At 40.4% G+C, this 12,806-nt stretch overlaps 1 protein-coding gene across 2 annotated transcripts in view; it reads right to left on the bottom strand.

Moving 5' to 3' along the window:
* The window catches only part of SLC25A43 (solute carrier family 25 member 43), a 42,609-nt gene continuing 29,803 nt past the window's right edge, over positions 1 to 12,806 (bottom strand). Inside the window, exons 4-5 of one of the 2 annotated variants that reach the window (XM_079123431.1) lie at positions 1,987 to 2,121; positions 1 to 1,290 (exon numbers count right to left, since the gene is read on the bottom strand). In XM_079123431.1, the coding sequence (XP_078979557.1) occupies positions 1,090 to 1,290; positions 1,987 to 2,121 (336 nt within the window). In that variant the 3' untranslated portion in view covers positions 1 to 1,089. The remainder of the gene's footprint in view (positions 1,291 to 1,986; positions 2,122 to 12,806) is intronic. The other variant, XM_079123430.1, reaches the window with a different exon arrangement.

Below are 12,806 nucleotides of genomic sequence, written 5' to 3' on the forward strand. Positions count from 1 at the left end.
TACAACATTTTTTTTCCTTTGGAAAATAAATTTAATAGCAAAAATACTTTTAACATACTGAAAACCTTAGTGTGTGTGTGAGAGAGAGAATATGTGTATGTATGAATTAACAACTTAATGTTAGATCTTAATGCATTTTAAATGGATAGGCACTATTTGAAAAGGTATATGAACTTTACATGGAATCCTCAAGGTGGAACAATCCTACAATTTGACTTTAAAAAAATTTAGTACAGATGATTAGCCTACAGTGTTTTTATTCTGTTAAATTTTTTAGGGGTATGTGTGTCAAATGTTCCTTTTGATTCTTCCTAGGCAATTGGGACATCTTGTGAGAATAACATGACTAAATAATTTATTTTCCGGGTAGGCTTGCAAACCTAGTTAAAAAGGCAGAGAATTCAGTCCATTTAACTGTATGTGATTTCAATCAGAAGATCTGTGGGGCATAATTGTGCAGTCATGGTAAAAACTGCCTTCCTGAAACACAAGATTCTAAGCCTAGGATGCTTCATATTTTAATAGAGAAGGTTGGTTCTACTATGGTGTGGTTAACTTTTAGAAGTTAATGTTTTCATTTGGTTTCTGATAAAGCTCTAATCTATACTGTGCTGTGTGCTCCCAGAAGTCAGCAAAACTTGAGTTCAAGAACAACTGCTATGAGTTCAGGTGAAAGGAATAAAATTAGGCCAACAGTTTGTGTGGGCTTTGCATCAACTGTGAGTAACCCTGTGGCTGAGTTTGTGACATAGTCTCTACTTGGTCATTTTATCTACCTGTTGCTTGAGCTGTCATGGTGTTGTGTTTCTATTTAGAGGGTGAATTGCACATTTTGTCACCGTTAGGCATTGGTCATAAAATCTGGTGGGAAGCTGTCGTGACACAGTAGTAGTGTTGAGAAACTTCATGGCACAGGTGTTCATGGACATCAGTTGGGGCTCTGAGGATGTATATGGCCAAACTGTCTAAGTTTCAAAAACAGCAAACAGGAATACCCTCTCATTACTCTTCACTTGGACAGTTAGGAGACTACATTTATCTGCAGTTGTAACGTGCCTTCAGCCAGTGCACTGCTAGTTCCATTCAGTTCTACAGTGTTGGTTTCTTAGACTTCAGTTTTCCAGTTTTGAATACTTTCTTTAATTCCCTTAATTCTTGGGGCTTCAAACTCTGGTCCACTCCTGGGGTCAATTTATAGCTCAGAGGAGACACAATGTAACCATTTTGGTAAAGACAGATTCTCTTGCAGAACTCAAAGGTGCTAAACATAACTCCAAAATATGGAACTACCTGTTAAAACAGAAAATGAAAATCGTGTTAAACTCTTTAAATATCAATGCATCTGCAATCAAGACAAATCAGGACAAACTGACAATAGCTGTGGGCAATACAACATGGTAATTCTTTTTGGGGTTGGGGAGAGGGCAAAAAGAGGGCTGGTATAGTGTGGGTGGGGACAGGGATGATAGCCACTGAAGGGCATGCTCGGGACAAGCAGTGGGCCTGGATTAATATGCATTTAGATAATCTGACACTGCCTGTCAATATATATGCTGGCCTTGATTGGAATCATTTACATGTCAGCGAGTGCAAGGTTAGCCCAGAGTTCTTAACCTTAACTCTTTGATCATGGAGTTCTTTGGGAATATGATGCACACACACACACACACACACACACACCACACACAGAGTTTTTCAGACAATTTTAGGATGGGATTAGGTTCCCCTAAGTAGTTCATGAACCCCAATGTTAGGAACCTCTAGACTAAATGCTCTTCTCATCTAGGATGAGGAGAAGATGCTCTACCACTGCACAGGGACCCACGGGGTCTCCTCTCTTCAGGGCTGACAGCCAGCCTGCATCTATGGGCCTTGTCAGTGCTAGATGGTGTTGTTTCCATGCAAACTGTATGGGTGGGGAGCGTGACAAAGAAAGGGGGTAGAACTGAAGAGGCAGAGAAGCAATGGGCTGGTCACTCTTCTCACCTTCAATAAGTTGGCTGTCAATCCATTCCAGAGTCCCAGTACCCCTTGGGCCTTCACTATCTGCCGGAAGCAATCCATTGCTCCTGAGAAATGGACATCTACACCTCCATAGTTGGGAAGATAGGGGCTCTGAGCCTGGCAAGAAATAGAAGGTGGGATGAAACGATTTAAATGCCAGGAAATAAATGTCCTAGTCAAAGAAGCCAGGATCTTAACTCTGGACTCTGGATGTATGCTCCTGTCCAAGATGATGGTAAAGAATGGCTGCCACAGGGTTGTTCTTATTCCATAGATGTAGAATGATATTAACATGGAATAAAACCACGATGCTTTGTTCATATGCATATATATATATATATATTTTTTTTTTTTCCTTAGAAGGAAGCAGGCATTTGGGACAGAATTGATTTTGTGCTTACATTCCCTTCCAGCCTGTGTCCTCTGGACATAACATTTTAAAGTCCAGTTTTTCAGTTTTGAAGAACTTCTTTAATTCCTTTTAATTCTTGGGGTTTCAAACTCTGGTCCAACCCAGGGTTCAATTTATAGCTCAGAGCAGACACAATATAACCATTTTGGTAAAGACAGATTCTCCTATAGAACTCAAAGGTTCTAAACATAACCCCCAGATATGGAACAAGCTTTTAAAAGAGAAAGTGAAAGTTCTGTTAAATTCTTAAAATATCAATGCATCTGTAATCAAGATAGATCAGGGTAAACTGACACTTCACCTTTTTAGTGCCCCCCCTGCAACCTTGTCATAAATGCTCTGTCTCCTGGGAAGCTATGAAGTGGGGGCTGCTTATTTCCCCACATCACAGTTGTCACAGGGTGGGGAGCAGAGTGATAGCGGTGTTTTTCTAGCTTCCTGTTGCTGTTCTCAGTCCCTTACTGCTTCATTCTCATACCAAAGTGTTCATGTGGGGCTCATGTCCCTCAACCACATTCCTTGTCCTGCTATCATCTACTTACCTCCTGGCTACTCTTCCACATTCACTGAAGACTGTGTGACACCTGATGGCTTACCCTCACCCAGCCTACCATCATCTTACATAACTTTTACGATACCCATGCTATCCTCAGATTCTGGCCCTCAACTTCAGTGACTTCACAGTTATATCACTTTGGCCATCCTGTACATTAGCTACTCCATGGCCAACCCAAGAACTACCGTGACTGAACCCTGTTATTATCCAAATGCTCTATCTCTGTAGGTAACTTTTTTGTCCATTAGAAAAAGACTTATCTGCTGGGCACGGTAGCTCACATCTGTAATCCCAGCAGCTCAGGAGGCTGAGGCAGGAGGATTGTGAATTCAAAGTCAGCCTCAGCAACAGTGAGGTGCTAAGTAACTCAGTGAGACCCTGTCTCTAAATAAAATAGAAAAAAGGGCTGGGGATGTGGCTCAGTGGTTGAGTGCCCCTGGGTTCAATCCCAGTACCAAAACCAAAACCAAAAACAAAACAAAATAATTTTTTGAGCAGATAAGATGACTTCAATATACCATCTCTACATAGAATCAACTCTACCTGTCCACTGACTTTCAGAAATGGTGTTGTGTTTACATTTAAGCTGTGTACATATTTTGGTTGGATTCTGAACTGTCTGGCTGAGGATATATAGCATACTGTAGCAATGGAACCAAGACTGAGAAGAGCATGACCCTGGAGTTGCACAGGTCAGGTTCAGTCCTGGCTTCTCGCTTGCTGTCCGTGTTGCCCTAGACAATTTACCTAACCGTCTTGAGTTTCCTCATTTAGAAAATGGGAACGGTGCCTACTTTGAAGGTCTGTTGTGAGAATTAAATGAGATGACACATGTAAAGCACTTAGCATGTCAACCACATAGTAAGGATCAATACATAGATGCCAGCATTGCTGTTAATTACTATTATGAAGAAAGTACTGTATTGATCAAATCCCTTACTTTATTTACTAGTCCTCATATCTACTTTGAAATCTTATATATCAGAACTGTTCTGACCACAATGTCCTTATCCATCCAGCTATCTCATTCAGTGTTCCCATTCGTCATCATTCTTCAGATCATTAGTCCCTCTGGTCATCAGCTGGCTTCTTTATCTCTAGATCACCAATGTTCTGCTGGACAGGATTCCTATTTCTTCTTATTCATCCTTGCCGCTCTTTTATAAGTATATCTATATTTTTTTGGCTCCTACTCTCAAATTCTTTGCCACTTTTCCTACAGTAGATCCCCTCATCCCCACAAACTCCCTCTGCTCTACGTTGCTAAAGATGAATCCACAAAAAGGCAGATGGGGGCTGTGGAAGCTTCGGGGCCTTTAACCTTTGCCAAGGCTCAGACTGCAGAACGAATCTTCAAAGCATCCTGTGCCATTTCTCACAATGGCTTTTCCACACCTGACCACATTCCCCCACACCCACGTCTTCCACTCTAGGCAGGTGATCTGGCCTCCTAGTTCATGGGGAAAACAGATTATACAGGGCCTCTACCTTCTGCTTCTTTTTGCTAACATCTTTCCTTCCCAGTGCCCCGCTGGGTCTCAAATATTTCAACTCCTTTTGGTCCCTTTCCCAAGAGACCTGCCTTTCCCCCTTAGCAAATGAACAAACTCAGGTCCTTCCCATCTCAAAAGCAGTTCCTTCTCCATTCCTGACTTTGCCCTTCAGATACTGTCCAGTTTCTCGTACAGTGCAGTGAGCTTGTTTTGGTGTCAAATTCTAGGAGCAGCGAGCTATGAACACATATATAGATTGGTATGACCACCACCACAATCAGGGCATAGAATGTTTCCATCTGCCCTCGAATTTTCATGTCTTTTGTAGTCAAGGATCACTCCCCCTTGATCTGTTCTCTATCCTTATAGTTTTACTTTTGAGAATGTCATAAATGGAAGCATAACTTTTGAAACTGGCTTCTTTGACTCAGGGTAGTGCCTGTGGGATTTATCCATGTTGCCGGGTTCATCAATAGTTGCTTTATTGCTGAGTCATATTCCTTTTGTGGTTATACCATAGTTTGTTTCTGCAGTCACCTGTTAAAGGATACCTCATTTCTTTCTCCTTGGTGCTTCCTGAAATGGCTCTCTGGTTGACTCCACTTCTTCTCTCTCACTTATTGCTGTACTACTTGCAATCTGGCATCTGTCTTGGTTTTTCCACTTAACTGAATGTGGTCAAGCTTTTCCATGCTTTTATTTTCTCCAGAGCACTTACCACCTTTCAATATTTAGTATAATTTACTTGTCTTTAAGAATCTGCTTCTTGTCAGAACAGTGGCACATACCTGTAATCCCACTGGCTCAGGAGGCTGAGGCAGGATGATTCCAAGTTTGAGGTCAGCCTCAGCAACTTAGCAGGACCCTAAGCAACTCAGTGAGACCCAGTCTCTAAATAAAAAGTAAAATAAAAAGGACTGGGATGTGGCTCAGTGGTTAAGAGCCCCTGGGTTCAATCCCTGGTACCAAAAAAAAAAAAAAAAAAAAAAAAAAGCCTTCTCCTCCAACTAGAATTTCAGCTCTGTGAGATAGACATTTTTGTTTGGCTCACCACTGTATCCTTAGTGTTCTTAACAAGCATAGTCAATATTCAACAAATGTTTGGATGAGCAAAATGTATTGCATGTAGTGACTTCCTAACTGCCAAATCAAATGGGATCATTTTGACCATTTTCTTACTTGAGTTTTGGGTAATATTTAGCACCAATAACCAACAACTATTTGTCTTCTTCAATTGCTACACTCTGTCTAGCAAGTTCTACCATAGCTCTGAGACAGTTGGAGAACACCATAGGGACAGAAGGCAAATGAACAGCCATTAAAAGATAGTTAGTATAAGTACCCCTCCCCCTAACTTTAACTCATAGCTTATTAAAAGTTTGGTATGTACCTTACCTATCCCCCCTTAAACAACCTTATTAGCCTCAGAGACCAGGTACAACATTGTGGTGTTGCGGGGATAGGGTGAGGATGCTCTTGCTAGGACACTCTCCAAGGACAATGTAAGGATAAACACTGCTGAGGAGTCATCAAAATATCAAATTTCCAGGACCCTTATCTTGTTACTTGCCATGATTTGTGTTCTCTTCCATTTCCCACCAGCTACAGCAACTCATCCTTATCACAAGACAGAGATGTTTATACAGAATGCAGTCCAGATATAAAAAATGAACTTGTGGCTCCAGGATGCCTTCCTCAGAGTTAAAGTGCCCTCATAGGAAAACAAAAGCACACCTCTGCAGTGTACCTAAAGACAATTAACACTCCTAAACCCTGGCCCTGGCCCTTGCAAAAAGCTTTTTCACATGAATTAAATTAACTCCCTCCCTTTGTTGGGGAAATCAGTCTGACAGTGGTCAGTGGTGTCTCACTTCTCTTATGCGAAGCCCAATGAAAGTCTTGCCTGCATGTTTTCTTGCTTGACTTGTTTTCATTTCTACCATCATCAAGTCAAAGTTCCTATGTTCAGCATCAGCTATGGCTTTAAACACCATCTATAGGTGTCTTTATCTTCAGTATTAATTTCTCCCCCTGAGCTCCAAAACCAAGCACTCAACTGCCTACTGGACCTCTCTACCTGGACAGCACTCAAACACTTGACACACCTGGAACCCATGATTGTCTTTCTCCTGAATGGGGTCAACTTTATTCTTTCCTATTTCTTTTCTTTCTTTCTCTTTTTCCTTTCACATGGTGCTGGGAGATGGAACCCAGGGCCATGTGCATATGGAGCAAAGCAAGCACTTGACCACTGAGCTACACCCTCCGCCCCTTTCGTAATTTTTATTTTAGTAAATAGCCTCACCATTCAACCAGTGGCCCCAAGGCAGAGACCTGAGAGTCCTTTGTGTCACTCACAGTTACTGCCCTATCCAGTCAACTATTAAATCCTACCGATTTTATCTTCTAAATGTAGTGATTTTCAGATCATCTCCTTCCCTATGTCCTCACACCCACCTTAGTTCATGCTACTATCACCTCATGCATTACTGCAACCATATCTTTACTGGCCTCCTGGGCCCACTTTTGTCCCTTCCAATTCATTCTTTACACTGCAGCCAGAGTGTACTTCTATGATTTCAATTTGGACCACCGACTCCTTCTGACTATCTACCACCTAAAGGATGCAACTCAAGCTTCTTAGAATGACAAAATCCTTCAGGGCAACTTTTCCAGTACTAAAAGCATCCTTCACCCCAACCATACTGATTGTATTCCTTAGTTCTTTCTGTACTCCCACTCTCCCCTTTGAAGATTTTGTTTATTCCAATATTTTTTCCTGAACCAACAACTGACACATTGCCAGTACTCAATGAATGGTTTGCTGAATGAATGCATAAAATGCTCGGTATAGGAGCAGAATGGATTTTTAAAAGCATTTAACATAATTTTATGCATGATTATATAAAAATGACATCTATACAAAGTAATGCAGAATCATTTTAGAAAATAAGTATCAAAATTTCATTATTTAATTTTCTTTTCACAACACTTTGTAGATAGTCCTACTTTACTAAGCTGCAACAACATAATACAAAATATCACATATGTAGTCCATAATAATGCTACTGCCACTAATAATAAATAGCTACCGATCTTTATTAACTGCTAATGTGCCTATTACAGTTGAGGACACTGAAACTTAAGGACAGGCTAAGCAATTTGACCAAGGTCCATGTAGTAGCTAGTTACTAGCACATTTTCTTCTGTTTTATATTATAGTAAGTTGCTTCATGTTAGATCAGTGATGGCTAGGACTGTTTTACTTAGCTTCTCTCTCTTCTCTCTTCCATAAAAATCTATAGACTACAGGAACAAATTATAATCAGAGTAGTGCTAAAAATCAGTTATAATGATTCAAACCAAGCCTTCTGGCCTCTTGATTTTTGTTGCCTGTGATCACTGAAACCAGACTCTTTCTTGCTCTCCTTCTGAGTCCTAGATCTTCAAGGCAGTGATTACTCTAGGGCCTGTGAACCCAGAATTCCCAGATCACACATTCAAATTTGAAAGGGACCTTAAGATCTTCCAGGCTAATTACTTCATTTTACAGATGAAAACCCAAGACCTTGAGAGGAAGAATGACTTAACTCAAAACTCCAATTAGTGTGCAGCAGGGGCCAGACTAGAAGCCAAATGCTCTGTTTCTTAGTCCACTGCAATCTACTTTATGGAGTCCTACTTCCAAGTGACTCTCTGACCTTGACCTCTAGGCTCTAAGGCTTAAAACCACAACTTGGGCTGCACCTGACAGCTATCTATCTCATGCCCTTGCAGGACACCCCATCCCAGTTCCTGTTGCTGCATAGTCCCAGCAATGACAGCCATCATACCTAAGTTAGACTTTAACTTGTGAGCTCCTGCTGCAAGGACATTCAATAAACCATACAGTAAAGTATCACTAATTCCAACTAGTGCATACATGTAGGGGGAGTGAGTATAAATTATAAAAATTTGGCAAGATGTTCTATTTTACTATTTATGACTAGAACTAGATTAGTGAAGAGTCACCTAGTGGAGAAACTTTTCAGGCCCTACTTTTATGTGCAGTTCAGTGGTTTGTGGAAGCCTAAGTAGATCACCAGTGTTCTGTCTGTGGGATTTAGCATCAAACGGATCTGGATTTGAGTCCTTGTCTCTTCCACTCACTAGCTATTTGATCATAAGTAAGTTCCTTAATATCTCTGAGCTTCAATGTCCTCATTTCAAAATTGGGACTGATAACTCCTATCAGAGCTGCTGTGCAAATTAAATGAGACAATGAAGAAGGGTTCCAGGAACATTACGAGTGTTCAATGGTGTTAGCCATTACTAGGATTAAATAGGTATTTCAGTAGGCTTTACAAGCAGCTTCTTTTGGGAGAGTTTAAATATTTTGATAATCATGCTGTTTATATGATTCACTTGCTTTTTAAGCCCTGGGTTATTAGAATTTTTAGGTTAGTGACATGCAAGTTAATGAAATTTCCCAGTTCTTTATCTTCTATTAAATGACCACCATATCTTTCCTCATTAATCGAGCTTAAGGGATCAACATTCTATACTTTAAAAATATAGAGCTTTCCATCAAGGTGAAGGGTGACAATTCTGAATTTGACCTTCCCTTTGAGGTACATTAACACCAATCACAGGCCAGATTATTAGAACTAGAACATGAAATGGATAAGCTGAGTCTCCTAGCCTGGAGTTACAATAGCCAAAATGGTCAGGTGTCTTTGGCAAATGTCATACAGTGTTTCCCTTAACACTGTTCAGACTTGGCCTCCTTTCCATCTTCTTCCATCAGTAAAGAGCTATTTCCAAACAGATATTAAGCCTCCTTCCCTCTTAAAAAGAATCACAAGAGGGCTGGGGATATGGCTCAGTTGGTAGAGTGCCTGCCTTGCAAGCACAAGGCCCTGGGTTCAATCCCCAGCACCGAAAAAAAAAAAAAAAAAAAAAAAAGAGGTATTTGGCAAACCCCATTTCCACCTGACTTCTGACTTCTAAATACCTTAATTCTTGGGCTGGGGAGATAGCTCAGCTGGTAGAGTGCTTGCCTTGCAAGCACAAGGCCCTGAGTTCAATCCCCAGTACTGCCAAAAAAAAAAAAAAAAAAAAAAAAAGAATCACAAGACTTCAAGTTCCTCCTGCTACTGTGTGACTGAAATACTGAAAAGAGGAAATGATGTTTGTGTAGGAAAGTAACGTTACTTCCTAGGAAATAATGTTTGTCTTCTGCTAGTTTCTAGTACAAATTGTAAAAGGTTCAAGTCTTGAGGCAAAGTAATAATTCTGTAACCTTTTACCCCCCACCACAACTAAAACAAAGATGCTAAACTAAATGAATTATATAATGGGTCAATTATAATCAATTTGTGATAAATTCAGGTCCATCTTTATTCAGGGTAGGACTTTAACACTCTTGCAAATGTCTTTATTTCACTCCCCCTCCACTTCCCAGCTACCATCCTTGTTCACGTGGGTCACCACTTCAGCTTCTTTAGTGGTCTTGTCTTTTGCCTCTCTACCCAGTCTCTGTGATGATTTTAAAAATCAGATCCTTTGAATCATCTGCTTCAAATATTTTTTTTTTTTTTTTTTTTTTTTTTGTGGTACCGGGGATTGAACTCAGGGACTTGCGCTTGTGAGGCAAGCACTCTACCAGCTGAGCTATCTCCCCAGCCCTTGCTTCAAATATTTTAATGGCTTACTTCCAACTTTGAATGAAATCTAGATTTCTTACTGCCTTCAAGCTATAGTGGCAATATGGTGGTAAATGTTTACCAACTGGATCTCTGGGGGGAAATAAAATCTGTGCGTTGAAGCATCTGCCAGTTCCAATGGTGTAAATACTTCTACCATGACTGATTTCAGAGTACTGAATATCAGGTCAACCAGCTCCCAAATTTCCTGAAGTTAAGTATTAGCTCCCTTGAACCAGCAGGGGCTGGCTCTAGCCCCCTCCTTGTAGGCTATAAAGCCTTATATGATGTGCCCTGCCCGTCCTTGCCACTTTATCATTCTTTTGTTCATGTACTAACATTTCCATGACACTGGCCTTCTTTCTATTCTCCTCTGCCTTACGTTTTCCAGATTTCTACCATGCTTTTCCTATCTCTCTGAGCCACAGGATCATGCAACTATCTTCTTGACATCTGCATTCAGAAGTCTAATAAGTATCTCAAATATTTTATGTCCCAATCAGAACTCTTTATTTCACTCTAATCTTGTTTTTTTCTTCTTATCAGTATAAGGCAATGCTAGGGATCTATTTGCTTAGGCCCCAAACCCGAGTTGCCCATAAATTTTCTTTGCCTCTTAATTTTCTACTACCTAATTCACCACCAGCTAGTTCCAGTGGCTCCAAACATATCCCAAATCTGTCTATTTGTCTTTTTTTTCTACCATCATCATACAAGTCCAAGAGCCACCATTATCTTTTTATTTCCATATTACAACTTTTGGTTGACCTGCCTTCATTCTCATCTAGTCAGCAGAATGATCTCATCAGGTTATTCCCTTGACTTCAATCCTTCAGTGTGTCCCCGCTGCTTTCAGGATAAAGTCCAGTCTCTAATCTGCCTTACTAGGCCCTCCATACCCCAGCCTCAGCCTACTTCTCAATCTGATCTCTTGCTATTTCCTGCATCACATTCTATATTTGAGCCACTTTTCAGTTCCACTGCTGGTACCTCACATCATTTCTCTTGATTGAGGGCTAGTTTCCTCACCCATTTCTTGATCTCCGGCCTCTGTCCCCCTGCCATTCATCCTCTACACTGTGGCCAGGTACCCTTTCAAACTCATCAGATGCTCCTATTCCTTTTCTCAGAATCCCCCAACAATTCCGTTTTCCAAAGAAAAACTGAAAAACTTCAAGAAGAAAAGAAGTTCTCCAAAGGATTTTTCTCCCCCCACCCTATCTTTTTGGTACCAGGGATTGAACCCTGAGGTGCTTAACCAGTGAGACACGTCCCCAGCCCTTTTTATATTTTTATTTAGAGAGAGGGTCTCACTAAGTTGCTTAAGGCCTTGCTAAATTGCTGAGGCTGTCTTTGAACTTTCAATCCTTGTGCCTCAGCCTCCTGAGCTGCTGGGATTACAGGCATGCACCACCATGCCTGGCTCTAAAGGGGTTTTCTAAAGAAAAATGTAACAGAATTCAAAACCCTTCATAATTTGGCCCCCTTCTGTTTTTCCAGCATCACTTCCCACTACAACCCTGTGATGACTAATTTCTTGTGTCAACTTGTTAGGATGCAGTACCCAGATAATTGGTCAAACACCACACTAGATATTGCTGGGAAGGTATTTTTTTAGGCAAGTAATATTTAAATCAGTAGACTTAGAATAAAACAAATGATCCTCCATAATGTGAGTGGGCCTTATCCAGTCAGTTGAATGCCTTAATAGAAAAAAGCCTGAGGTCCCTCCAGGAAGATGGTATTCAGACAGCCAACTGCCTTTGGGCTTGAACTGCAAAATCAACTCTTCCCTGGGTCTTCGGCCTGTCAGTTCATCCAGGAGATTTCCAACATTCCATTCCCTAAAGTCATGTGGACTAATGCCTTAAAATAAAAATCTTTTTCTCTCTGTACATATACATCTCATGGGTTCTATTTCTATGGAGAAACCTAGTACATATTCCTACCCCATGAACCCTATGACCATGTACACTTTTCAACACATCTCCTGAACAGTATGAAAACTTTTTTCAGATGGGCAAAATGCTAGTCACCCAAGCATGGATTACAGGTTACCTCATTTAACATTTTTTTTCTGATTCTGCACTTGAAACTGCTCATTCCCTTTCTCCTTCCCTCTTTGTTGTACCTCTCTCCCTCCTTTCCTTATCTTAAACTTTACCTCTTTCTCTCTCTGTTTTGAAGTGTTTTTACTGTGGAAAATTCAAACATATACAAAAGTAGACAGGCTAATGAAATGAACACAAAATTCCAGTGCCTAGCTTTAGCAATTAGCAATACATGGTCAATCTGTTTTCATCTCTACCCCCACAAGATATCATTTCAATTTGTCTGTGAATATGTAATTATGTTTCTCTAAGTTATAATGGTTCCTTAGGATGATCTATATACCTATCTATATATCATATATGTAATATGCATATATATATATATATATTCTGTATATATTACCATTATCACACCTAAAAATTTACAATTCCTTCCTAGTGGCTTGGGAGGCTCAGGCAGATGGATTGTGAGTTCAAAGCCAGCCTCAGCAACTGAGTGAAGGCCTCAATAAAATATAAACCTTAAAAAGGGGCTGGGGATGTGGCTCAGTGGTTAAGTGCACCTGCATTCAATGTCTGATATAAAATAAAATTATAATTCCTCAA

This window comes from Sciurus vulgaris (genome assembly GCF_902686455.1).
Source record: "Sciurus vulgaris genome assembly, chromosome: X".
NCBI classification, from domain to species: Eukaryota; Metazoa; Chordata; class Mammalia; order Rodentia; family Sciuridae; genus Sciurus; species Sciurus vulgaris.